Source organism: Phialemonium atrogriseum (genome assembly GCF_030411735.1).
Source record: "Phialemonium atrogriseum strain 8032-3 unplaced genomic scaffold QBC33scaffold_25, whole genome shotgun sequence".
NCBI classification, from domain to species: Eukaryota; Fungi; Ascomycota; class Sordariomycetes; order Cephalothecales; family Cephalothecaceae; genus Phialemonium; species Phialemonium atrogriseum.
In genome coordinates this window covers 385,707-410,562 of record NW_026848162.1, presented here as the reverse complement: position 1 = coordinate 410,562, position 24,856 = coordinate 385,707, and the positions used below count along the sequence as shown (strand labels likewise).

The window sequence follows — 24,856 nt, the reverse complement described above, 5'->3', positions numbered from 1 at the left end:
CGCACATTCTCAGACCGAGTCCTGTCCCCCTCTCCCCCAAGCAAGAACCAACAAGGTATCCTTCACCACAGGAGGCCAGCGAGCACAGGCATACATCTCGAGAAGCAGTCACCACAACTCACCCATGCATGCAGGTATAATACCTATCCGTACTTTGCATAACCAACTGTCTGTGTGCAATCTTAGTGAGGCAAAGCTATGTGGTTACAGGCTGGACGGCAAATCTTTCTAATCTCGAGTTTTCTTGGCATCCCTCGATCTTTAGCTGTAATCCCCGAATTAGCTATGAGAGTCGTGTGGGTTCGATATTCGTAATAACTTTATTCTACGCTGTTGGCGTCTAAAGTAGGCGCGGGTCGTAATCTCGACGAGTTAGGAAGCGCGCTTCCCGCTGCAGGGTGCAACATATACTGGTGCATGATATTCCCCTCCCGTACTAGATGATTTCTCTGCTGCACACGAACTGCTGTGTAACCAACTGCATACCACCACAGCGTGCAATCCTGCAAAGTGGCTTCATCTCGGGTAATTGCCTGTTTCCTGCTATCCATTCACAGCCCCTTTCTGGTATCCCGCGGGAGGCGTGTTCACGCGGCTAAATTCGCACCTTCCTTCTACACCTCTGGCGCGACGACCATCCCCCCTTTCTTCTTTTTTTCTTCTTTCTCTTCTCTTCCTTCCTTCCTTTTCAAACGCAATCACTTCTGCAAATTAATCCTGCGCACTCCCTCGTCCTGTTCATATTCACTGTATTCTTCTCCTCCAATGTCGTAACCTCGAAAACACGACATCACAACGCTCCATCATTACATCTTTGCACAGAGACAACTAGCCCTTTTCTTTCACTCCGGCGCGCAACACCATGATACCAACGGCAACGGTGAAGGCAAGGGCGAAAAAGCTCCTCGCCATGACCACTCCCTTCGTCCAACCACCCGACTGCACAGACGTGTTCTCGACGACAGACATTGTGACGAGCTTCTACTGGGGCAACTACTCCGAGACGACACTCCATGTCTCCATATCGGGCCCAGACGGCTCCCGTTTCACATCATGCCAACCTTCGGGGTGGGCCAACGTTGCGCCGCAGAGTCGCTTCCATTTCAGCCCGGCTGTCTGCCCCAGTGGTTGGACTGCATATCATCTTGAGCCCTTTCAAACCGTCACACCTGCTATCACGACTGCGTATTGTTGTGCAAGGTATGGATTAGGCCTTCACTCCTCACGTCTTCAGATCCTTTGCTTGTATTCCCGGCACTCACATGCAATAGCGGCTACACGTTTGACTGGCATCCCCTCGACTTCACATCGCTGGGTATCACCGACCCAGCATGTTGGAGCGAAATCGGGGAGACTCCCTCCGTTCCAACAACAGCAGAAGGAACGGTATCGGAAACAACGGTATCGGAAGCAACAGTAACAGAGAGAGCCCTTCTCACTTACTACCCAAATGGCGTGGCAGTGCACAACGTCTACGAAATAACCTGGCAGGCAAGCGACCGACCCACTCTAACACCTATGCCGCCTGATATTCCTTGCAACGACACCCTGCGGACTTGGGTTCCAGGCTCGCCAGTGGCACCTTCCAGCTGTCCCACCTACACAAACAAGTCCGAACACCTCCCGGATGGTCCCTACCAGTTCTTAATGATAGGCCTGCCGATTATATGCATCCTGTTGATATGTGCATGTTGTGGAACCTGCTTCCATTACAGCCGAAAGGATCGGAAAAAGCAACGTGTTCTCAGAACTCAGGGTAGAGTCGATGCGATTAGTATGGGGAATATTGGGGGGAACAATTGAGAAGGAATCAAGAAGTTGCGGCAAGCAGTCTTTCAATAAGTTGTAATCGTAATTACTCTAGGCTTCACTATTCCATATTCATGCAGATGTGGTAACTACTCAACTAAGTATCGAATGTGCTAGGTTAGAAGTATTATTGCAAGTCAGTAGATAAACAACAAGCAAGGCAAGGACGACATGGATCTCGTCACGGTTGTCCAGTTTAGTAATGAAATGGTGGCAGTGGCATCGCAACGGCAATGACGTTGTCTGGAACGCGTAGGGGATGCACGGGCACGCAAATTGCGCGGCAGGACAACATTGTCACCATCGTACCTAGGCGAGCTGCAGCATGACGTAGAGTAGGGGGTAATTAAAGCGCATGGGCAGGTCAGGGTAGTCATGTGCAATCGAGAAGGCAAAGACGAGAGAGCTGGAGCTGCTAGACAGGGAGACTGAGATGGCGGCCACGCAAGCTACCTGCGTTGGACAGCAGTTGACGGTCAGGCAGACAGGGTGAGTCGCCCTGTCGTGTATGTGACGTGGCGAGCTATGCAGCTCAGTCTTCAGAAAGCGCGTCGGCATCAAACCCTCCGGCATGTCACTGTCTACAACTTCCCATCCCTTGCCTCTCAGAAGCGTCACTAAATCTCTACGAAGCGCCTCGACATCGTCATACTTGCCCTGCCAGGTCATCCTCACTACCTCGCCCATAAACCGAGGTTCCGTGGGGGCCTGTGACATCGAACCGAGCCATTGTGGATTCCTATTTCCAGACTGCTACCTTTTTGGGGGCGACGAAAGGAGCTATGGGCTGAGGCGTTTTGAGTAGGACAGGGTAAGGTGAGTTCTGACCAAGACATATCTGGAGGTGGTAAGCTTGTGGCAGGACAAGCAGAATATATTGTGTCTTAAGAACGGGGTGGATCTTTTTCTAGACCGGTGCGGGCAGATGTCGCGACATATCGAGAAATCTATCAAGTATAGGTTGACATTTGCACACTGTCAAAACCAACCCCCTAGTGACGCTGAAAACCAGGATGACAAGAGAATTCAACTCCCCACTAATTACAGGTGCGAGCTACAGGGATGCCAATTTCTCGTGCCTGTTCTGTGCTGGCAGAGAGATAAGAGTGTCTGCCCCATGCCATTGGCAATATTAACATTCAAATAAATCTCCCTCTATTAACAACCGCACATCATGGTTATTTCGCCATGTTTTGCAGCGTCAAGCTGTTTTGGTTGCTTTGAGTCAAAGCGGTGGAGTAACCCGGGGTAACCTGCCAAATGTCAAGGGATATTTGTGGCGCGCACAGTGCCAGTTTTATTCGCGGTGCGCGTTTGTATAGTGTACGTGGGGGGCATTCCAATCACATGCGAGAAACAGCGTGGCGAGAAACTCTGGTGTGCTAATCCGTACAAGAAAACAAGCCCCACATTATACAACGTCTTCCGACGTTGTCATAAGCCACAGCCCCTCGAATGAGAGCCGCGCAGATCTCTGTACTACAACAACTGTTAATTAGCTGGTGAAGCTCCTCGCTGCCGATTTTCAAGCTCAAGCCAATGTCGACAGCCAGGAAACGACGACAAGAAATTTAAAATTTAAAATTTGAGTTTCTCTTATCCCTGTCATTATTAATACCCGGTCTCAGGACGGTCTCAATGGGGTTTAGGGCGCAAAGGGTAGAGAAGAAATTTTCACCCCCTGATTTAGTGGATCCAGGAAAATGGTGCAAGGTGGTCTCCGTCCTGCTCTTTTTTTTTCGGTCCTTTTTGGGTTTTGATATTCCTGCCGTATTCACTCTTTCAAATCAGTTCCCAGTTTCCAACTTGTTGTCATGTCTACTCTCGCTGCCACCTTTGCCGCTTTGGCTTTGTGGCTGAAACCAGCCTCGGAGCTGGGCTCCAAGCAAAAAGCAGCACCACCACCACCACCTACCGCTTCGAGTGCGAGTGCGAGCGCCATTGGCGGTGACGACCCAGCCAGGGCAAAGCAGGTGAGTGTGGACCTACCTACCTGCGGGTTGCTGGTTGCGGGTTGCGGGACATGGCAGTGTTAACGCTTGACCCAGATACACAAGATTCGGCCTGGCCCAGCCGAGTACCCGGACATCAACACTCTGCGCAATGCCATTCCGGCCCACTGCTTCCAGCCATCTCTCTGGATATCATGCTCATATCTCGCGCGGGATATCCTCCTCATCGCAGCACTCGCTTACGCCGCGATAACTTTCATCCCCCAGATCCAGCATCCGCTTCTGCGCACTGCCGCCTGGATTGTGTACGGGTTCGTGCAGGGTCTGGCCTGCACTGGCCTTTGGATTCTTGCCCATGAGTGTGGCCATGGGGCCTTCTCCCTGCACACCCGCGTGAACAACGTCATCGGCTGGTTTGCGCACTCGTTTCTCCTGGTCCCTTACTTCTCCTGGAAGTTCTCCCATGCGCGCCACCATCGCTTTACGGGCCACATGGAGAAGGACATGGCCTTCGTGCCTCGGACCCAGGCCCAGCATCAGTCGCGCCGCATTCTCGGCCTGAAGATCGATACCGAGCTTTTCGAGGACGCTCCGATTGTGTCCTTGATGAGTCTGCTGGTCCATCAGCTCTTTGGATGGCAGGCGTACCTTCTCTTCAACGTCAGCTCTGGCGTGGACAGTCTCCAGCCCGAGGGCTCGAAATCCTGGTCCCAGAGTCACTTTGACCCGACAAGTGCCGTCTTCAGGTCGAGTGAACGGCTGTACATTGTCATCTCCGATATTGGCCTCTTGGCAACTGCTGCCATGATTTATTACGGGTCGACCATCTTCGGCGCATCGACCATGTTCTTGCTCTACGGCGTTCCCTATTTCTGGGTGCACCACTGGCTGGGTGAGTGACGGGGAATTGCGAATGACGACGCCAATTTGCTCATGAACTGACTGACCCTCCTCACAGTTGCCATTACTTACCTGCACCACACGCATCCCGATCTCCCCCACTTTGATGCCGAGAACTGGACTTTCGTCAAGGGTGCCCTCGCCACAATTGATCGCGATTTCGGCTTCATTGGCCGATATCTCTTCCACGGCATCATCGAGACACACGTTGTCCACCACCTGTTTGCGTAAGGAAACCACGATCTAATTGTGTTGACCGGCTGCTAACTTCTGCTTGACAGGCGCATTCCCTTCTACTATGCCGATGAGGCGACGGAGGCCCTCAAGCCACTTTTGGGGGACTTGTACCACTGCGATGACACGTTCCTCGACACACTTTGGCCGACGTTCAACGAGTGCAAGTATGTCCAGCCGGACTCGACAGCCCCTGGCGAGATGCGGTGGGTGAAGGACGAGAAGGATGAATGATTCTGTTTCTGCTCATCATCATTCTTGTAGATTTGTCTTCATGTGTGCTTTCAATGTATCTCTGGTTCTTTTCGAGACATAATACATTGAGATAGACGGTAGACGCCACATTGGCATGAGGCTGTTGATTTGGTTCATGGACAGGCGGGGTGTGAGGATAGACTTTGATGTAATTATATTTAAATTAGAAAGCCGAGGGGCTATACAAGAGGCATCTTGATTTAGATTCATGGCCATCACAATGTACCACTCAACTTAATTGGGTTCCCGACCTCGGTCAGCATTGTGACGGACCGACTCTCTTGTTGTCTCCTAGAGTTGATTTCGAATAAATGAATGAGAGCCTTGTCTTCCACGTTTCGCACAAATATTGAGCTGGACATCAGACAATAGGAACCCGTCAACAATCTGGGCGTATGTGGCGAGTGCAATCTCACTGAACAGCCCGTTTTTAAACAGCTCGAGCAAAGATATTTCAAGGCTGGTCAGCTAGGCCTGTAACGGAGCGCTGGGACTCTGTGTCGAGGTCAACGGTGTCTAGCTTTGGCATGTCTTGCCTGCCCATTTTTGCAAATTTGACGATGTCAAGGGTGTGTTGATTGGGGATGAATCATTCTGATCAAGGGACCTCATGCCACATTATGGGATGGAGGTTGAGGGCGGCCTAATTCTTAATTAATGCTTGACTCAAGAGGTGAACTTTCCAATCAAGGGGGTGGGAGCCGCAGCTCAGCCAACAATCAAGGGAAATAGGTGAAATCGGGTCCAAGAGAAGGGGAGGAGGCCATGAGTGGCTGGTGTGCCTATTGACTCGGTTTGGAATAGCTATGAACTCACAATATGCAACATGCCATGCAAAACGGGACATTTAACACTGCAGTGGTAGTTTCCGTTGCATGGTTTTGCGCACAGTCCAGTATTTTGCCCAAATTGGGTGCCTGTCCGTTATTCACCACCTTTTCTCTTATTCACTACCTATCTTGGGGGAGAGTGTATTGCCTCTTTAACCATACTTGCGAAAGTGTGAAAGATATTCACCTGCACCTTGATTCACGCCACTTGTCCCGTTCTCTATATATTTATTGCTGTAAGCGTCCTATCTCCCATTAGCGTCGCGTTAGAACGATTGATATCCCAGCCTTTAAAAGTTGAAAAGATGGCGTCCGTTATTCCCAATGCAGTTCCTTCCTGACATAGTTCAACATCGGCAGACGGAGGGATTACTCCAGTGTCCTACCTATCCTTCGTCATTGGACCTTCTGCCACACCCAGCAATGGAAAGCACCAAGCACGAAGCCCTTGGCGGCACCTTGCTCGCGCGCAGCTCGCACCCGCTGCCGGGGCGTGTCTTTGTCAACTACCTTCTCGACAACAGAAAGGTCGTTTCAGCCGTTGGTCGGCATGCTATTGTCCAAGCCTGGGAGGACGCTTCTTCCTCTCCGAGCCTCGTCGACCAAATCATTGCCGAAATTGACCGCTCTCCCGCGCGAGCCCAGCTGAAACAGGTCGCTGTCGTCCCACTCTGCGTTGGTGCGGCCGGCACCGCGGGAACTAACCCAGTGACGGTGCTTATCTTGGTCTCTCCCGATACTATGACATCCGAAGACGCGGAGAAAATCGCGAACACTTGCCATCATATTCTAGTCCAGTATGTGAACCAATCTTCACTTCCCCTTCAGTTTGGACCTGATGCTGACTCTTGATGGCTACGTAGGCATCATATTGAAGATGTCGCGGTTGAGATTGTCGAGGCCTCTATGGAGCCGTGCTGGACTGAAAACTACGACCGGTTCGATCATGGAATGCCAGCGTGGGAGAATGAATAATTACGCCATCAATCCTCCCGTCGGAGGCAGCCTCGGAGTTGTCAACGGCAAGGGATCGGGCACTCTTGGCTTCTACATCCGCGCAATCGTAGATGCCAACGCTCCGAGATATTTCGCCGTGACATGCAGCCACGTGCTTGCTCCCGAGGGTTTGTGGCTCCCCTCTCCCCGTCTTCCTTCTACCCAGTTCCTCGGCTAACCCTGTGTCCAGGCCAGCTCGATTCTCCCTTTCGCCCAAACCAGGTCAATCAATGTCTCCAGGTGGAGAGTCCGTCCCCGGCAGACCACGACGCGTGGCAACAGAAGCTTCAGGACACTCTCGCACTCGCCACAAAGAATTGGGAGAAAGTATGCGAACGTCGAAATCTCGCCAGTACCGACCCTTCGGTGCCGTTTACCGAGAGCCATCTTGAGTGGCTCAATTCCCTCGAACACGAGATAGCAGTTCCTTTCTCTGTCCACGAGATTGGACGCACCACTGGGGCCAAACAAGGCAGGCTCAACGAATTGGGTGTCCGCATGGTTATGTATCGTGAGGGCACTGTGGACGAGTGCCGGGTCGAGACGAGGGCTTAGTTGGGCCTCGGCGGATCCGGTACCCTGTTCGGAACTGAAGGCGATTCCGGCTCCCTAGTCATCGATACGGACGGCACGGCGGTTGGCTTGCTTATTGCTTGCGAAAGCACTCTCGGTGTCCCATATCATTTTGCGTTGATCACGCCGATCGAAGAGGTCATCAAGAGCATCGAGAAGGCGATCAAAGTCGTGGAACAAGAGGATATGAGCAAGGAATCGGAGACGAAGAACCCGAAGTCGGTCAAAATTGACATCCTCTAGATGGCTACAGACAGAGGACAGAGAGTGGGGAGGTAGAAGGACGTGCCTGCTAGGCCCCCAGACGGTGCATTCGTGGCCATGTACAGAACTCTAGGTTTCTTTCCCTTGGTAACTCATGTGGAAGTGCCAAGTGCGAATCTTCATAGACGCAAGAAGAGCTGCAAATAAATGCCCGTTGCTAATACGACCACCGCCATGGAATTGATTGCGACTCAGGTGAGCGAAACGTACCTTCTCCGAGGTCGCCTCACGTATGGACGAACCCTGTAAGCTTACCGGGGTGAAGTAGAGTAGATAGAGTACAGGCGAGTAGCCCGCGGACTGTAGGCACAAAGAAGCGACTGACGAAGTTGAGTCCTGTTTATGCCACCACTTGATTACCAACAGCACCGATATGCGAACCTGAAAGCAAATGATCGAACCATGTCTAGTTACAGGCTAATTACCTCCCTTCGCCCTCGCCGCCGCCTCGAAGATGTTCAGGTGCAGCTTGTACGCGCCTCTGCGAAACAGGTCTCTACGCTCAGGGGTGGTCCTGAGCGCATCCCCCTCCTTAACCCTGTCGTCCAAGGCCTCCATCGTCAGACCCTGGCCCGTGTACACGCCACACCTGCCGGCCGTGCCCAGCGGCTCCCACGGTTCCTCGCCGTACGCAAACGCCGCGTACGACCGGCTCACGTCGTCGGCGACGCGCTTGTAAGCCGGCCGGACCTGCGTCGACGGGGCGTAGAACAGGAACGGCACGTCGAAGGCGTGGTACGCCCACTGGCCGGGCCCCAGGAACGGCAGCCACGGCTGGTCGTCGTCGCGCTGGTCGAAGGCCTCGAAGTAGACCCGCCTGCCCTGGCGGGCCGCCTCGCGCGCCGTCTCCACGGCGTGGCAGACGAAGAAGCCGTCGCCGACGAACTTCTGCATCGCGTAGAAGGCCGTCGGCTGGTCCTCCTCCCCGGATCCGGTGATGCCGTAGGCGTCGGCGACCTCGGCGAGGAAGGCCCGCGCGGATGGGTCGGGACCGGCAGAAGCCACGATGCCCGATCGAATGACGGAAGGGGAGGCGGAGACGTACTCGGGCAGGCAGAAGGAACCCTCTTCCTTCATAGTGCCGATGACGACGGCGTCGACCCAGCCGGGCCATGTGCCCCAGTAGTTGCTCTCGCCAATGGTGGCGGGGTCGTAGTCGACGAGGAAGCCGTCGTCGACGCACGGGAATGCGGGCTGTGAGCCGTCGTACGCTGCGACGACCTCCTCCGCCGAGAGACTCCTGGCGGCGGCGAGCTTGACTCCCGTGGGGGCGTCCGGAGCGATCCCCAACTTCGCAAACAGAGCGTCCCATTTCAACTGGTGGTCGGCCCGGGTGAGCGGCTGGTGGAAGGGCGATGAGTGGACGATTGCGCGCTGGAAAGCCGGGTACGACGAGCGCATGTGCCAGAGAATGCTGTGAGCGCCGGCGGACTCGCCCATGGCTGTGACACGGGTGGGCGATCCCCCAAACCGGTGGATGTGACGTTGGATCCACTGGAAGCCGAGGCGCTGGTCGTGCAGGCCAAGGTTGTAGTAGCCATGTTCACCCAGGCTGTGTGCCTCTTCACGCAGTTCTTTGCAGCCCACCAGGCCGAGGAGGTGCATGCGGTAGTTCATCGCCACGACGATGACGGGCTTGCCCAGCTGGACCGACCGCCGCACGAGGTGGCTGCCGTCTGTTAATGCCAGTCAGCATCAGGTTCCCGTTTCCATTCCCGTCCCGGTCCCGGTCCTCAATACAGCACACAGCGGTTATGAAGTAACAGGTAAGAGGGCATGGCATTTGTAGACAAACCTTGGGTGGCATTGTGTCCCCACATGTATCCGCCGCCATGCACCCAGGCAATCACGGGCAGTGCCTCGCCCTTCCCCTCCAGTGCCTCGGCGGGAGCCCACACGTTGAGGTTCAGGCACCCAAACTCGGACTGTCGGATTTCCGGGTGGTTCAGTGTCGAGGCACTGGGCGGCTGCGGAACTATGGGCCCATACTTGGTCGCATCAAGCACTCCCCCGTCGCGCCCGTCAAAGGCATCAATCAGTGCCGCTTGCCTCCATCGGGCCGGGATTTGTGCAAACGGTATCCCCAGGAAGCTCGCAACGGAGCCGTCGGGAGATAGACTGCCATTGATCGACAGATTGCCCACTTGAAGCGTCTTCGGAGTTGCAGTCATTGCTTAATTATCGGTCCTTTCTTTCTGGCGGGGATCGGTGGTGGAGGGAAGGGAGGCCGGGAGGATCGGGGATATGTACTCGACTAGGGGCGGGGAAAGGATTTGGGTGGCTGTGCCTAAACTTCGGCAGTTACACAGCGCTGCCGCCACGAGGAATTACATGAAAGGCTAGGCATTCTTTTTCAACCCCATTCGGGGTTCGTGGGGACTTTGCAGTGCCGGCATTGATGAGAATCTTACGGCCTCGTCCAATTTGATCTGCAAGATGTCTCTGATTGCGCGGGGATGCAGCACTCAGCAGGTTTATTAATGTGGGAATGACTTCCTTGCCATTTGGGGAAGAATTACATTCACTAAATATATATAACCCGCCAATGCCACTCCACATCTGCCAACTCCCGCTTCGTGACGCCTTGCCAACTCCAAAGTGGCTGGTATAGAGCTAAGTAGTTCGAGCCCAGACGTTGAGCGGCAGCAGTGAGATAAAATAGTAGCGTCTCGACGTGCGAAATCCGTTCAGTCGCTTGATAAGCTGGAATCGTCGTCGGAGCTGTCGTCGGAGCTGTCGTCAGACTCCTTCCGCTTGTCGGCCTCGGCAGCCGTCTTGGCCCTCTCAGAATCCTGTCGCGTCTTTTCATCCGTGAATGGGCCTTGGAACTTGAAGCCTGCTGCTGCTGCTGCTGCCGATTCTTCTTTTACTTTGGCGTCCCAAAATTTGACGGATAGGACACAACCGGCATTGGCTGGATTTGTGTCCACACAGATGGCCGGGTACAGTCTACCACATATCTTGCTGAAAGCTCGCCCTGGGCTCAAGTCAGTCAACGACCCCAATGGCCAACAGAACCAGGCAGCGCAGAAGGCTTGGAACTCATCAGCGTATCGTCTGTAGAGATGTGACGTACCGATGACTTCTCCGTCCACGGTGTAGAAGGCAGTCTCTTCCCTGAAGTTGACGCCGCATCCGATAACGGCACCTTGCCCGTACTCTGGACCGTAGGGATCTCCGGTTGAGATGCGCTGCCCGTTGTTGAAGACGTTACCATCGTCGCCATGATATCCCCAGGACCCTTCCGCCCAGCCAAGCATGATGTCCAACGGAGTGTCCTCTTCGCAGAAGCCCACTCCAAAGCGCCTGTAAGCTGAGAGTTAGCGCAGCTGTTCACATGATATTTTTGATCCAAGGGGGGAGGGGGGGATGTGGTCAGTTACTTGGTGCCATCGCCGCCGTTGACGATCGTCACCTCGAAATAGAACACGCCGTTCTGCCCTGGGACCATAGGATGGTTGGCTCTTGCGATGGCCTTCGGTTCAGTAGTGGGGCTTGGATTTCCTAGCCAGACCACCTGTTAGCCAATTGACTCCTCGGGACCTCCAGATCGGTCGACGCACTATCCACTGTGATTGAGTTGGCATCTGGCTGACGGAGAAGAGGCTGCCCCATGTCTTTGGGATGCCACGCTGTCGGAGGCTTTGGTTGAGGTATAGAGCCCCTTTCCATGCGGCCTGAGATTCTTATTGCATCCTCGATCTTCGCCACAACGCGGGTCCGTCCGTACCTCGCCGCCGTGTAAGTCGCAGTCCACCCGTCGTCATCCACCTGCAATGGGCTATATAGGATCTCGCCCAGCAGCTTCTCGACGAATTCCGGCCTATCAGCAGCCGCAGCAGCGCTGATGGCATTCTGGAAGCACGCCGGTGTCGCGCTAAGCGTCTGCATGGCATTGAGAACGCACTCAAATGTTTCCATGCAGGCCACAAGACTGGCCCAATACAGGGCATCCCGTCTACGCACGTCCTTGACGAGGGGATCGGCACCTTTCTCAACGAGTTCGGTGACGATGGAGCGGTAGTCGCGCATGACGGCGTGCATGAGTGCCGTCGCGCCCCATCGGTCCTGGAGGTCAAGCTTCGCACCTCGCTTGATCAGATCGCCCACCTCGCTGCCTTGTTGGGTTGTATGCATGAGAGGCGTCCGTCCCGCGTTATCCTGCTCGTCGATGCGGGTGTCTGGCTGCGTCCAGAGGTACGGAATCAGGTCCCCGCTCCTCGACATAATGGCGTGGGAGAGGACCCCGCGGCCGAATCGATCTCGGTACGAGAGCTTGGCGCCATGCTCGACCAAGACCTCTAGGATGGGTAGACGGCCCTTTCGGACGGCCACCTGTGCCGGCGACTCCGCCTGCTCGGACGACTCTACCTGCTCGGACAACTCCACTTGCTCGGGTGACTCCACCTGCTCAGACGACTCCGCCTTTCCTACCCGACACAGATTGGGATCCGCGCCGCGCTCCAGCAGCTTCTTGACGTTGGTCAAGTCGCCGACATTAATGGCTGCGATTAGGGCGGTGCCGTGAGCTCCCTTGCTCACCAGGTCCACGTCTGCGCCTCGTGCCAAGCATAAGTCTGCAATTCCCGAGTGTTGGCACGACAAAGCAAGCTCCAGCGCTGCCGACTTCTCACCGGCACGGTTGATGTTGGCGCCAGCGGCAAGGAGAAGCTCGACATTGGCCTGATTTCCGTCGGCTACGGCTGCACAGAGGGCGCTGCCATATTTCCCGCCCGTGGCGTTGACGTCGGCGCCAGCGGCCAGAAGTGCCTTGATGGTGGCCTGATCAGCCGACCATGCAGCGGCTTGAAGCGCCGTATAGTACGGAAACTTTGGGCTCGTTGCATTGACGTTGACCGTCCGTTTTAGCAGAAGCTCGACTGTTTCAGAGTGGGCAGACCTCGCCGCTGCCATGAGCGCATTGCCTGATTGCCCACAAAGAGCTTCGGGGTCCGCCTTGTGGTCTAGCAGATGGCCGACAACATTCGTATGGCCCTTGGATGCCGCTAGATTAATCGGCGTGATGCTTTCGCCAGTCGTCACATTGACGTCTGCCCCGCGGGTAATCACAAGCTCGACAATCTCCAGCGCTCCGACATTGGCAGCCAAGTGCAAGACCGTACGACCTTTGCCGTTGACTATGTTGGGGTCCACATCGGCGTCGAGATAATGCTGGACGGTCTTCAAGCCGTCGTAGTGGTCAACAGCTAGAAAGATCGGAGCATCGCCGAAATTGTTCGTTGTTCGTGGATCTGCGCCTGCGCTGAGAAGCAGCGCCGTGATGTGTGGGTTATCGAAACATGCGTGGAGGACGGTCCACCCGGTCGAAGGCTTTTGGGCCTTCAGGTTTGGCAATGGTGACCACTTGAGGAACTCTTCGACGGCTTGAGTTCTCCCATAGTAGGCCGAGCGCCAGAGGGGTGTGACGCCGTTGTCGTCAGTTGCCTCAGGGTCCGCTTTCCTTTCCAATAGGAGCCTGATCGCGCCTGCACTGTCCCATGAAGCTGCAGCCCAGTGCAGGGGGGTTTTTCCCTCATCGTCTCTGGCATCAACGTCTGCACCATGCTCGAGGAGCAGCGTCATCACGGATACATGACCTTCAGCTGCGGCATGATGCAACGCCGTGTCCTCGCGCTCTGTGCGCGCGTTGACAGCCCAGCCGCTCTGCAAGAGAAGTGTAACTATGGCTCCCCGATTACTCTCGGCGGCAGTTATCAATGCATATTTCTGCCCCTGAAGCTTCTCGGGAGGCAAGAATGTCTTGAGGAGCGCGTTGACGATATCAATGCGGTCGCTCTGCACGGCCAACATGAAGGCTGTGAGGCCAGAGTTGTCTTCTATGCCAATGAGGCTGACTCTCTGTTCCGGAGTGCGATCCAAACGCAGAAGGATCTCGTTCACGGCGTGGAGATGGCCACTTGCAACGGCAACATGGAGGGCAGTCTGGCCATCATCAGTCGTATCTTCAAGTCTCGCGCCGTGGTCGAGAAGCGTCAGGAGCGACTGCAGCCTGCCAGACTTTGCGGCGAGGTGCAGAGGGGTCCACTTGGATTCATTGGCTGCGTTGACGTCGAAGATGGCCGCTGACTCGAATTTTGCAACCAATAAATGTGCAATGATATCTGGATGCTGCCGCAGGGTGGCCAGGTGAAGGGGCGAGTTTCCGTCGGTGTCCTTGAGAACCGTTGTGATTCCGGACTTGAGGAGTTCATCGACGACGTCCATGAAGCCGCCTACGGCTGCCAGTAGCAGCGCCGATGCCCGACTCCTCTCCGAGTTGTATCTGGGGTACTTGAACAGTTCTCGCACAACGTGAACATGTCCATGGGAAGCTGCAAGATGCAGGGGAGTCAAGACGCCGGCAGAGGCATCAAAGACGTCTGTAGGTGTCTGCTCGTCTTGTTCGTTGGGCTCTTGCACGTCTTCGGACCTTGTGTGCGTATCTTCCATTTTTGACTCTTCTCTTCCCCGGGTCTCGTGATCGAGAACTGTGGATCCTTTGACTCGTCGCTCTTTGGTTGCCACTTCGTCTTCTCCCATTTGGTCCACCATCTGTTTTGATCGCGAGATCAGCCGCTGCAATATGTCGAGATACCCCGCCTTGGAAGCCAGGTGGATTGGCGAGAATCCTTTTGACGTTACAACTTGAAGGTTGACGCCGGCCTCGAACAACAGCTCGCATGTAGAGACATGCCCGTGCTCGACCGCGTGATGGAGGGCCGTATATCCATTTCCATCCTGTGCGTCGATGGCCGCTCCGTGCTTCAGCAGAATTGTGACAATGTCGTCAAATCCTCCTCCCGCTGCCATCATAAGCGCGTTCTCTTCACTGTCGGTGGTTGACTTGACGTCAATCTTGGCCTCGAGCAGCAGCCGAACAATTTCTGACTGGCCCATGGCGGCGGCAACGTGGAGGGCGGTAACGCGGGTTCCCACAGGTTTGTGGCAATCTGCGCCCTTTCCCAGCAGGTAGGTTGCAATCCTGTCGTGTCCATTCAGAACTGCCATCAAAAACGGAGGCCTTCCAAACTTGTCCTCATTGTGGACGTCATCTGGTTTGGCGCTGAGCATTGTCTCCAGGATGCTCATGAAGTCGCCGCCAGCTGCGAGAGAAACAGCCCAGCTAGACTCTGCTCCCTCCTCTACGAGCAATGCTACGGCTTCTGAGTGGCCTTGACCTACAGCCAGGTTCAGCGCACGCGAAAGCTCATCTCCAGCTTCCCCCGAGGCTTTTACTTGCTGAACGGCGTCTCTCACCACGTCGACGAGTCCGAACATGCTGGCGATTGTCAACACGCTGTCTGGCCCCGAATGCGTATCGGCCCACTCGCCATGGTGCTTCTCGTAGAGATTAGCCCAGATTTTGGCGTTCTTGCCGTGTTCCTTGCCAAAAAGGTCGAGCACTCGCTGGTTAAACTGGGGCCTGTCATTCGCTCTCATGTAATGCTGAGGCCAGTTTGTCACTGCGTAGTTGACAAGACCAAACTCAGGACCGTCCATCGGTGGCAGTTCGTAACTAGCATCGGAATCCGCAGGCTCACCGGACACGGTTGTCGCGGACTCAAATATCGTCTCTAGGTAGTCTAGGCACTTGGAAAGGATGATGCTGTCCGGGTTGTCGCCTGCGAGCCGCCACTGCTTGGCGAGAACTGGTGCCAGTGTTTTATGGATGGGGTGCACTTCCAAGCCAGATACCCTCAAGAGCGTTCCATTGACCCTCTGCAGATCATCCATGATGCGCAATGGTAAGACGAGTGTCAACTCGGTCATGGAAACCACGTCCTGAGAACCCAGAGCGGCCACGACGGCGAGTTCGATCAAGGTGAGTGGTCGAACCGAATGCAAGATCCATTGCAGCAAAGGGAATAGTGCAACTGCACACTCATCCTGAGCTCGCCGCAATGCTTCGGCATACATGGAATCAAGCGAGAGAGGGAATTCCTTGACGACGCCGGCGGCCGCAGCCTTGGTTGAGGGAATCCTTGACGTTTCTAGAAGATGAATTGCTAAAGTCGCTTCGACAAAGGTGGTCCGGCCATCGCATAACTTCTTGTCGATGTCGTCTTGGAGGTCTTTCCACTCTAGGCAGCTGCTCGCCAGCCTTTTGGTTCTGGAATGGACGTAGGCTTCCACGGAGGCTGCGCGATAAGCCTTGTCGTCAAGGTCGACGTCTCGGCATATCCCTGAAGCATCGTAGAGTATTCCACGTCGAGGCTCCTCGCCAATGACTGCTACCTTTAGCCGCGTAGTAGACGAATGGTGCTTTTCGAAGAGGGAGATGACATCGTCAAGCGAGAAACGGTCGCACTCCGGAGTTCCGTGAATAACGCAGAAGACAGGATAAGGAGAGCAGCCCCTCAACAGCGAGTGGAATAAAGTCCTGAGAATCGCATGGCTGAATACTATGTCACGAACAATCCAATCGCAGAAGGGGGAGACACCGTGCAACAAGGAGGGCCGGCTGAGAAGGAGCTGTCGTATCAGCGAGAGGTAGAAAGTCGTGATGGACTGAGTTCTCAAGTCCCGCTTGCTGAAGGCGAAACTGACCACGACGGCGTCGGCCACGTCCTGAAGAGTCGTAATCAGGTGAGAAGCAAGGACGGCACTCCCCGATCCGCTTGGCACACGAAGATAAAGGACGCTGGGCGCTTCCGGATCTGGGCTCCGCCATTCTTGGTAAGATTTGTGTTGGTCGATCCAGTCCAGCGAGTTGGGAAGCGGCCTAGCCAGCCGTGGTTGATGGTTGCTCGAACTCAACTTCGACGCAGCGAACATGAAGCGGTAGAACTTCTCGGAGAGGGCTATGAAAAGCAATCAGCTCACGCATTTTTGCCAGAGAATTTGTCTGACTGACGTTGGAGGCTGCGCGTGACAGCGTCATTGATCAGGTCGAAAATCTTCTCCGACGTCGTTTCTCCAGGGAGAAACCGCCACAAGTCTGCCCCATTGGCCGCGGAACTGAGCACCGTCCGGTGGCGCGCCAATCGTGACGCCTCCGCACTCTGTATACGTCAGAACCCTTGGCTCTAAAGCCTCCCGGGGCTATGCCTATCAAGGCACAGTGACACCTACAGTCGGTGGGCTGGCGCTTCTCGAGCTTCTCTCGACAAAGACAACGTCGTAATGCCTCTGGATACTGGCAAATGCCCAGAAGAGCTCCTCCAATGTGGACGGGAGCTCCTGTAGCAGTCCGAGAGGGGGACAGCTTTCAGCATCGACGTCGGACAAGAGCCGAAGCACCTCGGGCACCCAAGCGGTCTTGTCCTGCACAGCATTTGGAGTGCCGCAGAAGATCTGTCCACGAACAAGTGAGTTGAGCGGACGAAAGCCGAGATCATCCAGGCGCTTCTTACCAATAGGGTTGATTCGGTGGCCAAACGGCCATATTTCCTGTCTTGCGACGCCAATACAAGTGCCTGGGCGCAGATGTCAGCTGGTCGCCGCGCCATGATGTCTGCCAGATTCATGCCGTTACTCGCCTGCTGAATGAGGAAGCCGCCCAGATCGTGGCCGAGAAAAACACACGGAAGGTCCTCGTCGAGCCGGGGGGCGCTCGCCTGCACCGAGAAACTGTCAGCCTGTCCTCAATGGCGTCGTTCACGATGGGCACCTACCCAGCGCTTCCTGTCCTGCTCGACGGCCTTGAGCAGCGACTGTGTCCTCCCCAGAAAGCTAACGCCTTCCCAGTCTTCATTATCAGGAAGAAATGCAAAGTCGGTCACAAGGGCATTCGGGAATCGCGCCGACCAGAATCTGCAGGATTGATGTCGGGAGGCGCGCTCGTCAACAATGCCGTGAACGAGCACTAGGCTAGAAAAGTCGTCAGCATTCACTTGGTGGGCATGGTAGTCGACTCTCTTGCTCACTGGAAGCGCTTGTCGTCGTTCGGCTCCATCGTTTGGACGCTTCGAGGCAGAACGTCGAGCGCCTGTTATCATTTCGCCAGAGCGGAGGACCGCGGTTGCTGATCTTGTGAATGCCTGTTGGATGGGAAGGGGGATTCTTCACAAGCCTGTGGCACGACGCCATCGGCCCGTGGCTTGGGCCGAAGAACTCAGAGAAAGACATACGTGTACTATATACAACCACCAGGTATCGCTCAGGCGATTGGCTACTGAATCTGGTCAAGCTTGGAGACCATTGGTGCCCCCTCCACAAGCAAGCAGTTCTTTTTTTTTTCGCTCATGCAGCGTGCGAGAACCCGGTCAAGACCGATTGGACCCCCAGCAGCCACCTCGGCCATTACTAAATGCAATGCGACGTCGTGGACATGGATGGGATGGTGGCCCCCAAACCAATATCGCACGCGCGATTTCCTCAAAATGCCGCGCTCGGCTCAGGCGGGAACCTCCAGCAAGGTAGCCAGAACGACATCGGCCTGCTTCCCAATGTCCATGTTCCGCATGTTGGTCAAGTCCTCCCCCGTCTTGGGGTCGAGGCTAGCAATCCCCAGCTCCTCCAGATCCGTACCGTCGTCCAGCTCTACCGGGTCGACCGGGTCTGGCTTCTCGAGCCCGAGCAAGCGCCGGAGTTTGCCTTCCCAGTCCACACCAGTCTCGACGTCGATGGTGAAGCGGAAGGGCACGTCGTCTCGATGGCGCAGCAGCACCGCCGTTCGAAGGAAGCTCGGGATGCCCTTTCCCGCATCCTCCTCCATGTTCCAAATGACCCCATTGTCCTTGCCAAAATCGGAAAAGATGCGCTTCACCCCGACCAGGGACGTGGCGTGCGTCACCTCCTTGACTTTCGTTGTGTCCCAGACATAGCCGAGCTCGCCGCCCACCCCCGCGAACTCTCCCTTGAGGCTGGCGTTTACAGCCTGGTGCACATCCCGCTTAGCGGTAGTTTTGTTTATGGCAAATGTGCCCGCCGGTGCAATGGCGTAGACATGGGGCCGGTTCTTGACGTTGTTGCTGGCGTCATCGAATTTCAGGATGATTTTGGCGCTAGTAAAGCGCCGCGAGCTCTTCATGGACTGGAAGCTGAACTCAAAGACGAGGAGGCTTGCCGGATCCCCTCCAGTCGTGAACTGGCCGCGAGTGACGCTGACCAAGGCCGCGCGGAGGACCAGCGCGTCCCCGCGGTCGATGAGCACGGCTCGAGCCTTGTCGCCAGGAGCGTTCTTGGTGCGGAACCCCGAGTTGGGGTCCCCTTCCTCGAGGAGGAGGATGTCGACAGGCTCCATGTCCGGCTCAGTCGATCAGAGATATGAGATACCTGCCTTTTGAAATTGCATCTTCTCTCCATTCGACATCTCTCTCCCTGCTGGCGCCACGTGTCATATATATCTGCGCCAATTTTCCAGGCACGAGGCAGTTGATGTACTGCGTTCGTACAAGGTACATAACTACATGTAAACACGACGACTCCTACAGAAGACAGCCGTGGGCACCGACCAATCCCCCGCGTCCACGTTCCTGCAGCCAAGGTGGCCCGAGCAGAATTGACAAAGAGGACAAGGCATCACATCACACTAGGATTCGGCCAGAACCCCGCATGGGTCGGTCCGACCAATGTGCTCTTCGCAAGAGACTTGCTTCGTACTGAGGGTGCTTGCCCACGCCCGCCCGCTCGCCCATGTCGCCGATATCGACCACTCAACTCAGCTCCAAAGCGACTCTCTCCTGCGTGACTCGTGACCTTCACTCTCTTACCATCTTGGCAACCTGCCTTTGTCCCGGTCAGTCATTCATTCTCAGAAGTCCTGGCACAATCCCCCGTTGTGTAACTGACATAACGCAGCTGCGGTCCTTGGGAACTGAGGCGGAGTTTGTGCTATGACGGCCTACAGAGTCAGGTCACCTATCAAGCATTGCAGCTACCGCGAATGAGACAACAGGCATAATGGCGCCACCACAAACAATGGAGAAGGACGAGAAGGAGGCAAAGGCGATGGAGAATCGTCGCGGAAAGACCAAGGGCCCGAGGAAGTCCGATGCCGAGCGCATCCTCTCGGCGGCTTTGGAGACCGACTTCACCCAGCCCGCCCAGGCCCAAGAGTTTGAGATCAAGTGGAAAGAGAAGGTTCAGAAGAAATCTGGCAGCAAGATTCTCCTCGTCTTGGCAAAGAAGAGTCGCTGGCCCGATGGCATGCAGTGGTCTCCCGCCAAGATCAAGGAGTTCCTCGACTGGGCTCTAGAGAGATATCACACTCTACTGGCAGTCAAGGAAGACGATTATTCGCCCCTACACCTGGCGGTTACGGACGGAAACGCGGCCTTTGTTGATGCGGTCCTCAACAACCAAAAGATGACGAGCCTGGGGTTGGGGCAGATCCTGTCCGAGACCTGCCAGCACGGCAACGCGCTGCACATCGCCATCAAGCACCGCCTGTCCTTGATCAACCTGCTGATTGAAAAGTCCGCGCGGTTTAGCGAGATCTTCTCCAAAGGAGATCTTCGGTCCCAGAACACGCCGCTGCACGCCTGCATGGCGATGGATCTGCGTGAGGAGGACGAAGGAGACGAGGAGGCCAGCTCGAGCTCGAGCGACGAGGATGAGAGCGACGAGGATGAGAGGGACGAGAATGAGAGGGACGAGAATGAGAGGAACGAGGATGAGAGAGACGAGGATGAGAGCGACGAGGATCAGCATAGTCGTATCCACCACGACTACGATGGTGGTTCCGCGTCGCGATATGTCTTGGACATCGTCGAGCTGCTCGTGCGGAAGCAGAAGGAGGTGCTGTGGCAGCTGAACGGGGACAAGCGCACGCCATACCAGGAGCGAATCAATCAACTGCGCTCATCGAAGTTTATGGAAACCGAGTTAGCCAAGGCCGACAAGCTGGCCGCCGATGATAACAAACTGGCCGCCGATGAAGAAAAGCGCAAGGCGGCGGCTCTGCAGACGATCGTGGCCAGGGACCCGATCGCCTCCTTCATCAGATACTACTGCATGACGCAATTTACGAGGGATAAGATCATGACTTGTCTATACCAGCCGGGCCAAGGTATGGTTCCCTCGTGCAGCCGAGGGTGCTGCGTGACCTTGGGATTCTTATTGACGATGGCAGAGCGACATATTGAGTTCGACCTCGGCGGGCTGCCACACCCTACCATCTCAGCAGACTACCTCGATCGGCTCTCACAACACCTGCAATTTGAGAGCATATTGAAGTACGTCGCGTTGCCGAAAGTGACCATGGAGACCACGACCGTGACTCGGAAGAAAAAGAAAAGGTAACTAGGCAGAAACAGGCCCTGCTGTGTCACAGACATGCTAACATGGTTTCAACAAGCGAGAATTCACCGATCCAGCGTGGATTATCCGACCTTGTCGCTGTCTTCGATTGGTTGCGTCGCAACAATGTCACAAAAATCATCAGGGTCATGGTCGTCGACGACGGGGACCCGGCCCACGCCGACAAGAGCATAGTCAAAGCCCTCCAGGGGTTCGAAGTCGAGCAATGGGACTGGAAACGGTTGGATCTGTGCACAGACGTCATCTGGAAGTCCACGAGCGTAGTCCAGGAGATATCGCTGTACTCCACGGGCAACAACGCCGTGCTGATGGGCTGGGCGAGTTCACAAGGATTGCTCAGCAACAAGAATTTCTCTAAAGTAAGTTGGTCTTGGAAACTCGTCTCCAGTACCGAGATTGATGAACTGACAAACTTTAAGCTCAAGAAAGTGACCCTCTTCATTCGAGAGGTATGATCGAGAAGCTTTCTTAACAAGCTATCAAGCTGATTGACCGCAGGGCCTGGAGGATGGCGAACAGCTAAAGTCGTACATTAATGGCTTTAAGAAAAGGATCGGAGATGGAACCCAGGACAGGGTGAAGGTGTATCATTTTCTCGATAACAAGGACGTCAGCTACGCGTCCGACTTTAAGAGAACTGGGCTTCACCTGCAGCAGTTAGTCGTGCAGCTCCCGAAAACCCGAGAACTTTCGACCTTGCTGATCAAGAGATAATAGGGAGAACTCCTGGATCGATTGCATGGCGAACTTTGCCAGACTCTTACGCACCGCCCGCAAGCAAGACGGGGGCAGCGTGGATCCCATCAAAATCGCCGTCATCGACGATGGCGTGGACGCGTCGCTGGTCAGCCTTGATAGTAAGATCGCCACCGGCAAATCTTTTTGCCCTTATGCAAACTCATCGGATCTGATAAGTCCGTACTATGTGTCGTCGGGAAACCACGGCACCTGCATGGCCACGCTGATCTCCCGGTTGGCGCCCAACGTCAGCCTGTACGTCGCCCGTCTGGACGAGCGACAGTCGGTCGGCAATGGACAGCGACAAATCATGCCCAAGTCGGCTGCCGATGTAGGTTGGCCTGTTTTCTTACTCTTTCTTCTCATCATCATCATCATCATCATCATCTTCTTCTTCTTCTTCTTCTTCTTCTTCTTCTTCTTCTTCTTCTTCTTCTTCTTCTTCTTCTTTTTCTTTTTCTTCCTCCTCCTCCTCATCCAAGTGCCAAGTGATTCCTGTCGTGCGACTTCGCATCGTCCTTCGCACATAAACTACAAGAAAACGCACTGTTACGAGGCCGAAAGCCTGTGGAACTGACAACTTCGATAGGCAATCCGCTGGGCTACCTCCTGTGACGTCCACATCATCTCGATGAGTTGGACGATCGAGACGCCCGTGGCGGGCAACGAGGACATGCAGAGCCTAGAGACGGCCGTGCGAGATGCGGCCAACAAGAACATCCTCATGTTCTGCTCAACGAGCGACCAAGGCTCCTCTACCAAGGATATCTGCTATCCTGGTGACTTCGAGGGTTGCATCAAGATCGGTGGTGCCACCGACACGGGCGAGGCGTTGGCCTGGGTAAATGCCGAGAAAATCGACTTCCTGCTGCCGGGAAAAAACGTACCCTTCGCCAACAATGAGGGCACCGTCACCTCGTACGAGTCGGGCAGCTCCGTCGCCACGGCCGCGGCGTCGGGCCTCGCCGGCCTGCTCATCTACTGCGCCAAACTGCTTGGGGAAGGAGACCGCCTACAGAACCGGACGAACATGCGCGAGGCCTTCAAGGCCATGTCTACGACGGACAAGAAGTTCCCACGCGTGCAAGAGTACTTTGAGCAGCACTTCATACGGGAGCTGGCACGGCAAGACGGCCTTGGCGACAAGCCGAAGCGGCTGTTGTCGTCGTACAACGTTTCGACTGAAGAATGGAACGACAATTGCAGGAAGGCCTTGGAATGGGTGATGCGGCTGGTCGGAGGGAGCAACTAAGTCGTCGCTCGGGTCCATGTATGTACGAGGCAGGACTCGGTAAAAGTTTGGAGGATGCTCGCCCGAGTAGAAACCGAGCAGGGTATTGTTAAATACGGCGAGGCCGGGTGTTGGGGGAGATCAAGTCCACAGGGACCGCCATTGAACACTTTGCTTCGTACCTGGTCAGCAAGTCCGCCTTCGCGCACAATATCCAACTCGTGCCGCACAAGCGTCCCTCCGACAGACCTTGCTGGGTGCTTGCGGGTTGCCGCCGCGATTCCCAACTTTTCCATTCAGGAATAACCGACGTGCTTACAGGGCGGCGTGTTCACTACTAGCACCTGTGTTCTAGGCCCGGATGTAATTATACTACGTTACTTGGGTCTTAACAGAGACCTTGAGGGGGTTACAAGCGCCTCGGTGGCATCAAATAGCTGACGAGTCAGGTATTGTACAAGTTAGACTTCCATACGTTTCGCCTTTCTCCAACTGTTGTTCTCTCGTCATAATCTAGCCCATTGCAATACATCATGCTATCTATCAGATGAGGATATCATATCGTTTACAGCTCCTCGAATGCATCTTTCGGGGTTGTGGGGTCATCCAGACCCTCGAAGAGATCCACCCCCCAGCTTTTCCCAGGATCGTTCATACGGTGCTTACGGTCCTCCTTGGCGATGGCGCGCATCTCCTGCTCGGTGAATGTGATCCCCACGGAGCCCAGATTCTCGTCAATGTAGTCATTGTGAACACTCTTGGGGATCACAATGGTACCCCGCTGGATTCCCCACGCCAGCACAGCCTGTGCCACAGTCGCGTTCTTCTTCTTCGCCAGGGCCTTCCAGAATGGGTCTTTGAGAAGGGCTGGGATGCCTGAATCGTAGGTCGGGTTCGTATTGGCAAGCGGTGAGTACGCAATCACCTTGATGCCCTTCTCAGCGTGGAAGTCGACAAACTCCTGCTGTTGCAGGTACGGGTGCGCCTCGAACTCGTGAGCGTACGGGCAAATGGTGCAGGTTTGCAAGACTTCCTCGACACCCTTGGGAGCGAAGTTGGAGATGCCGATGTAACGGGTCAGGTTAGCTCGAACCAAGTTTTCCAATGTGCGCCACGTGTTTGGTGCGTGGTGGTCGATCTTTGTCCCTTTGCCCGGTACAAATGCGACGGGCCAGTGGATAAGGTAGAGATCCAAGTAGCCCACGCCAAGGTCGGAAATTGTCTTTTCGATGGCCGCGCGCGCCTCAGCTGGTCGGTGATCTGCATTCCAGAGCTTGCTGGTGACCCAGATGTCGGATCGGGGAACGCCAGCGGCGGCGATGCCTTTGCCAACCTCCACTTCGTTCCCTGCCACTGCTGTCAGCAGGTTCAAATCGGGTGAAATGGTTTCCTGCGCTGGGGTGATTACCGTAAATCAGAGCAGCATCGATGTGGGTATAGCCTGAGCTCAGGGCGTGCTCAACGGCATCGGACACCTGGATTCTCGGGTCAGAAACTGGCCGTACATCGATATCGCCGTAAAAGCCAAGAAGCTGACCTTGTCTTTATCTGAGAGCCAGGTCCCCAAGCCAATGCGTGGAATATCGACATGGTTCGATGTGAATGACCCTGATGCTGATGAAGCGTCGGCAATGTGGACCAAGAGGCCGAAAGCAGCGACAAAGGTACCGACGGCAGACAGCATTTTTGCGCTCGAAAACTACCTATGGTAGTGTAACATCCCAGGTTAACCTGGTCAATGAAGATTAATGTTTTGGTGTTAAAGCGTGGTCGGTCAACTTTCGTGACCTTGCGTCATAATTTGCATTGGATATGACATCATAGATGCTGCCCCCTCCCCCTCCTGATGGGCACTCACTGTGTCCATACAA

General features: G+C 55.1%; 8 protein-coding genes across 8 annotated transcripts; 4 read left to right on the top strand and 4 right to left on the bottom strand.

Annotated features, from left to right (window-relative positions):
* Window positions 1–691: 691 nt before the first annotated feature.
* Window positions 692–1,803, top strand: QBC33DRAFT_497975 (uncharacterized protein; the record flags this gene model as incomplete). The annotated part of the gene is made up of 2 exons (XM_060425606.1): window positions 692–1,200; window positions 1,341–1,803. The coding sequence occupies exons 1-2, from the start codon at window positions 863–865 to the stop codon at window positions 1,801–1,803; spliced, it is 801 nt and encodes a 266-aa protein (XP_060280544.1). The 5' UTR covers window positions 692–862.
* A 1,481-nt stretch (window positions 1,804–3,284) lies between these two features.
* On the top strand, window positions 3,285–5,388 carry QBC33DRAFT_613265 (Delta(12) fatty acid desaturase). Its single transcript, XM_060432528.1, has 4 exons — window positions 3,285–3,782; window positions 3,858–4,653; window positions 4,720–4,888; window positions 4,943–5,388. The coding sequence occupies exons 1-4, from the start codon at window positions 3,624–3,626 to the stop codon at window positions 5,127–5,129; spliced, it is 1,311 nt and encodes a 436-aa protein (XP_060280543.1). The 5' UTR covers window positions 3,285–3,623; the 3' UTR covers window positions 5,130–5,388.
* A 1,015-nt stretch (window positions 5,389–6,403) lies between these two features.
* QBC33DRAFT_622281 (uncharacterized protein) lies at window positions 6,404–7,792 on the top strand (the record flags this gene model as incomplete). Its single annotated transcript, XM_060432833.1, has 4 exons — window positions 6,404–6,777; window positions 6,809–7,104; window positions 7,167–7,487; window positions 7,590–7,792. 4 exons carry the CDS (start codon window positions 6,404–6,406, stop codon window positions 7,790–7,792), a joined length of 1,194 nt encoding a protein of 397 aa, XP_060280542.1.
* Window positions 7,793–8,105: 313 nt separating this feature from the next.
* On the bottom strand, window positions 8,106–10,249 carry QBC33DRAFT_622280 (Alpha/Beta hydrolase protein). The gene is made up of 2 exons (XM_060432832.1): window positions 9,609–10,249; window positions 8,106–9,489 (listed from the first exon to the last, which is right to left on the bottom strand). Exons 1-2 carry the CDS (start codon window positions 9,982–9,984, stop codon window positions 8,231–8,233), a joined length of 1,635 nt encoding a protein of 544 aa, XP_060280541.1. The 5' UTR covers window positions 9,985–10,249; the 3' UTR covers window positions 8,106–8,230.
* QBC33DRAFT_203243 (ankyrin repeat-containing domain protein) lies at window positions 10,236–17,885 on the bottom strand. Its single transcript, XM_060422613.1, has 10 exons — window positions 17,680–17,885; window positions 17,428–17,623; window positions 17,293–17,370; window positions 17,167–17,229; window positions 16,886–17,107; window positions 16,668–16,815; window positions 11,377–16,614; window positions 11,197–11,317; window positions 10,890–11,119; window positions 10,236–10,790 (listed from the first exon to the last, which is right to left on the bottom strand). Exons 1-10 carry the CDS (start codon window positions 17,706–17,708, stop codon window positions 10,501–10,503), a joined length of 6,615 nt encoding a protein of 2,204 aa, XP_060280540.1. The 5' UTR covers window positions 17,709–17,885; the 3' UTR covers window positions 10,236–10,500.
* Window positions 17,886–18,014: 129 nt separating this feature from the next.
* QBC33DRAFT_547782 (uncharacterized protein) lies at window positions 18,015–18,840 on the bottom strand. Its single transcript, XM_060428778.1, has one exon. The coding sequence runs from the start codon at window positions 18,783–18,785 to the stop codon at window positions 18,150–18,152; it is 636 nt and encodes a 211-aa protein (XP_060280539.1). The 5' UTR covers window positions 18,786–18,840; the 3' UTR covers window positions 18,015–18,149.
* Window positions 18,841–19,310: 470 nt separating this feature from the next.
* QBC33DRAFT_203355 (uncharacterized protein) lies at window positions 19,311–23,269 on the top strand. The gene is made up of 8 exons (XM_060422615.1): window positions 19,311–19,493; window positions 19,556–20,765; window positions 20,829–20,994; window positions 21,054–21,375; window positions 21,436–21,465; window positions 21,515–21,672; window positions 21,734–22,085; window positions 22,344–23,269. The coding sequence occupies exons 2-8, from the start codon at window positions 19,658–19,660 to the stop codon at window positions 23,004–23,006; spliced, it is 2,799 nt and encodes a 932-aa protein (XP_060280538.1). The 5' UTR covers window positions 19,311–19,493; window positions 19,556–19,657; the 3' UTR covers window positions 23,007–23,269.
* A 72-nt stretch (window positions 23,270–23,341) lies between these two features.
* Window positions 23,342–24,741, bottom strand: QBC33DRAFT_547773 (NADP-dependent oxidoreductase domain-containing protein). Its single transcript, XM_060428777.1, has 3 exons — window positions 24,523–24,741; window positions 24,394–24,460; window positions 23,342–24,332 (listed from the first exon to the last, which is right to left on the bottom strand). The coding sequence occupies exons 1-3, from the start codon at window positions 24,667–24,669 to the stop codon at window positions 23,551–23,553; spliced, it is 996 nt and encodes a 331-aa protein (XP_060280537.1). The 5' UTR covers window positions 24,670–24,741; the 3' UTR covers window positions 23,342–23,550.
* Between the last annotated feature and the right edge of the window lie 115 nt (window positions 24,742–24,856).

What these genes read in the sequence shown, in the direction of transcription:
- QBC33DRAFT_613265 (XM_060432528.1), top strand. Translation starts at nt 3,624, where the DNA reads ATGTCTACTCTCGCTGCCACCTTTGCCGCTTTGGCTTTGTGGCTGAAA. An exon ending in CTGGGTGCACCACTGGCTGG is followed by an intron (nt 4,654 to 4,719) that starts GTGAGTGACGGG and finishes CCCTCCTCACAG; the next exon opens with TTGCCATTACTTACCTGCAC. An exon ending in GTTGTCCACCACCTGTTTGC is followed by an intron (nt 4,889 to 4,942) that starts GTAAGGAAACCA and finishes TCTGCTTGACAG; the next exon opens with GCGCATTCCCTTCTACTATG.
- QBC33DRAFT_622280 (XM_060432832.1), bottom strand. Translation starts at nt 9,984, where the DNA reads ATGACTGCAACTCCGAAGACGCTTCAAGTGGGCAATCTGTCGATCAAT. An exon ending in GGGACACAATGCCACCCAAG is followed by an intron (nt 9,490 to 9,608) that starts GTTTGTCTACAA and finishes TGGCATTAACAG; the next exon opens with ACGGCAGCCACCTCGTGCGG.
- QBC33DRAFT_203243 (XM_060422613.1), bottom strand. Translation starts at nt 17,708, where the DNA reads ATGGAGCCGAACGACGACAAGCGCTTCCA. An exon ending in CCACCGAATCAACCCTATTG is followed by an intron (nt 17,108 to 17,166) that starts GTAAGAAGCGCC and finishes GTTCGTGGACAG; the next exon opens with ATCTTCTGCGGCACTCCAAA. An exon ending in TGTCACGCGCAGCCTCCAAC is followed by an intron (nt 16,615 to 16,667) that starts GTCAGTCAGACA and finishes TGCTTTTCATAG; the next exon opens with CCCTCTCCGAGAAGTTCTAC.
- QBC33DRAFT_547782 (XM_060428778.1), bottom strand. Translation starts at nt 18,785, where the DNA reads ATGAAGAGCTCGCGGCGCTTTACTAGCGCCAAAATCATCCTGAAATTC.
- QBC33DRAFT_203355 (XM_060422615.1), top strand. Translation starts at nt 19,658, where the DNA reads ATGGCGCCACCACAAACAATGGAGAAGGACGAGAAGGAGGCAAAGGCG. An exon ending in ACTGGGCTTCACCTGCAGCA is followed by an intron (nt 21,673 to 21,733) that starts GTTAGTCGTGCA and finishes AAGAGATAATAG; the next exon opens with GGAGAACTCCTGGATCGATT. An exon ending in TGCCCAAGTCGGCTGCCGAT is followed by an intron (nt 22,086 to 22,343) that starts GTAGGTTGGCCT and finishes CAACTTCGATAG; the next exon opens with GCAATCCGCTGGGCTACCTC.
- QBC33DRAFT_547773 (XM_060428777.1), bottom strand. Translation starts at nt 24,669, where the DNA reads ATGCTGTCTGCCGTCGGTACCTTTGTCGCTGCTTTCGGCCTCTTGGTC. An exon ending in GGCTCTCAGATAAAGACAAG is followed by an intron (nt 24,461 to 24,522) that starts GTCAGCTTCTTG and finishes CCGAGAATCCAG; the next exon opens with GTGTCCGATGCCGTTGAGCA. An exon ending in CGATGCTGCTCTGATTTACG is followed by an intron (nt 24,333 to 24,393) that starts GTAATCACCCCA and finishes CAGCAGTGGCAG; the next exon opens with GGAACGAAGTGGAGGTTGGC.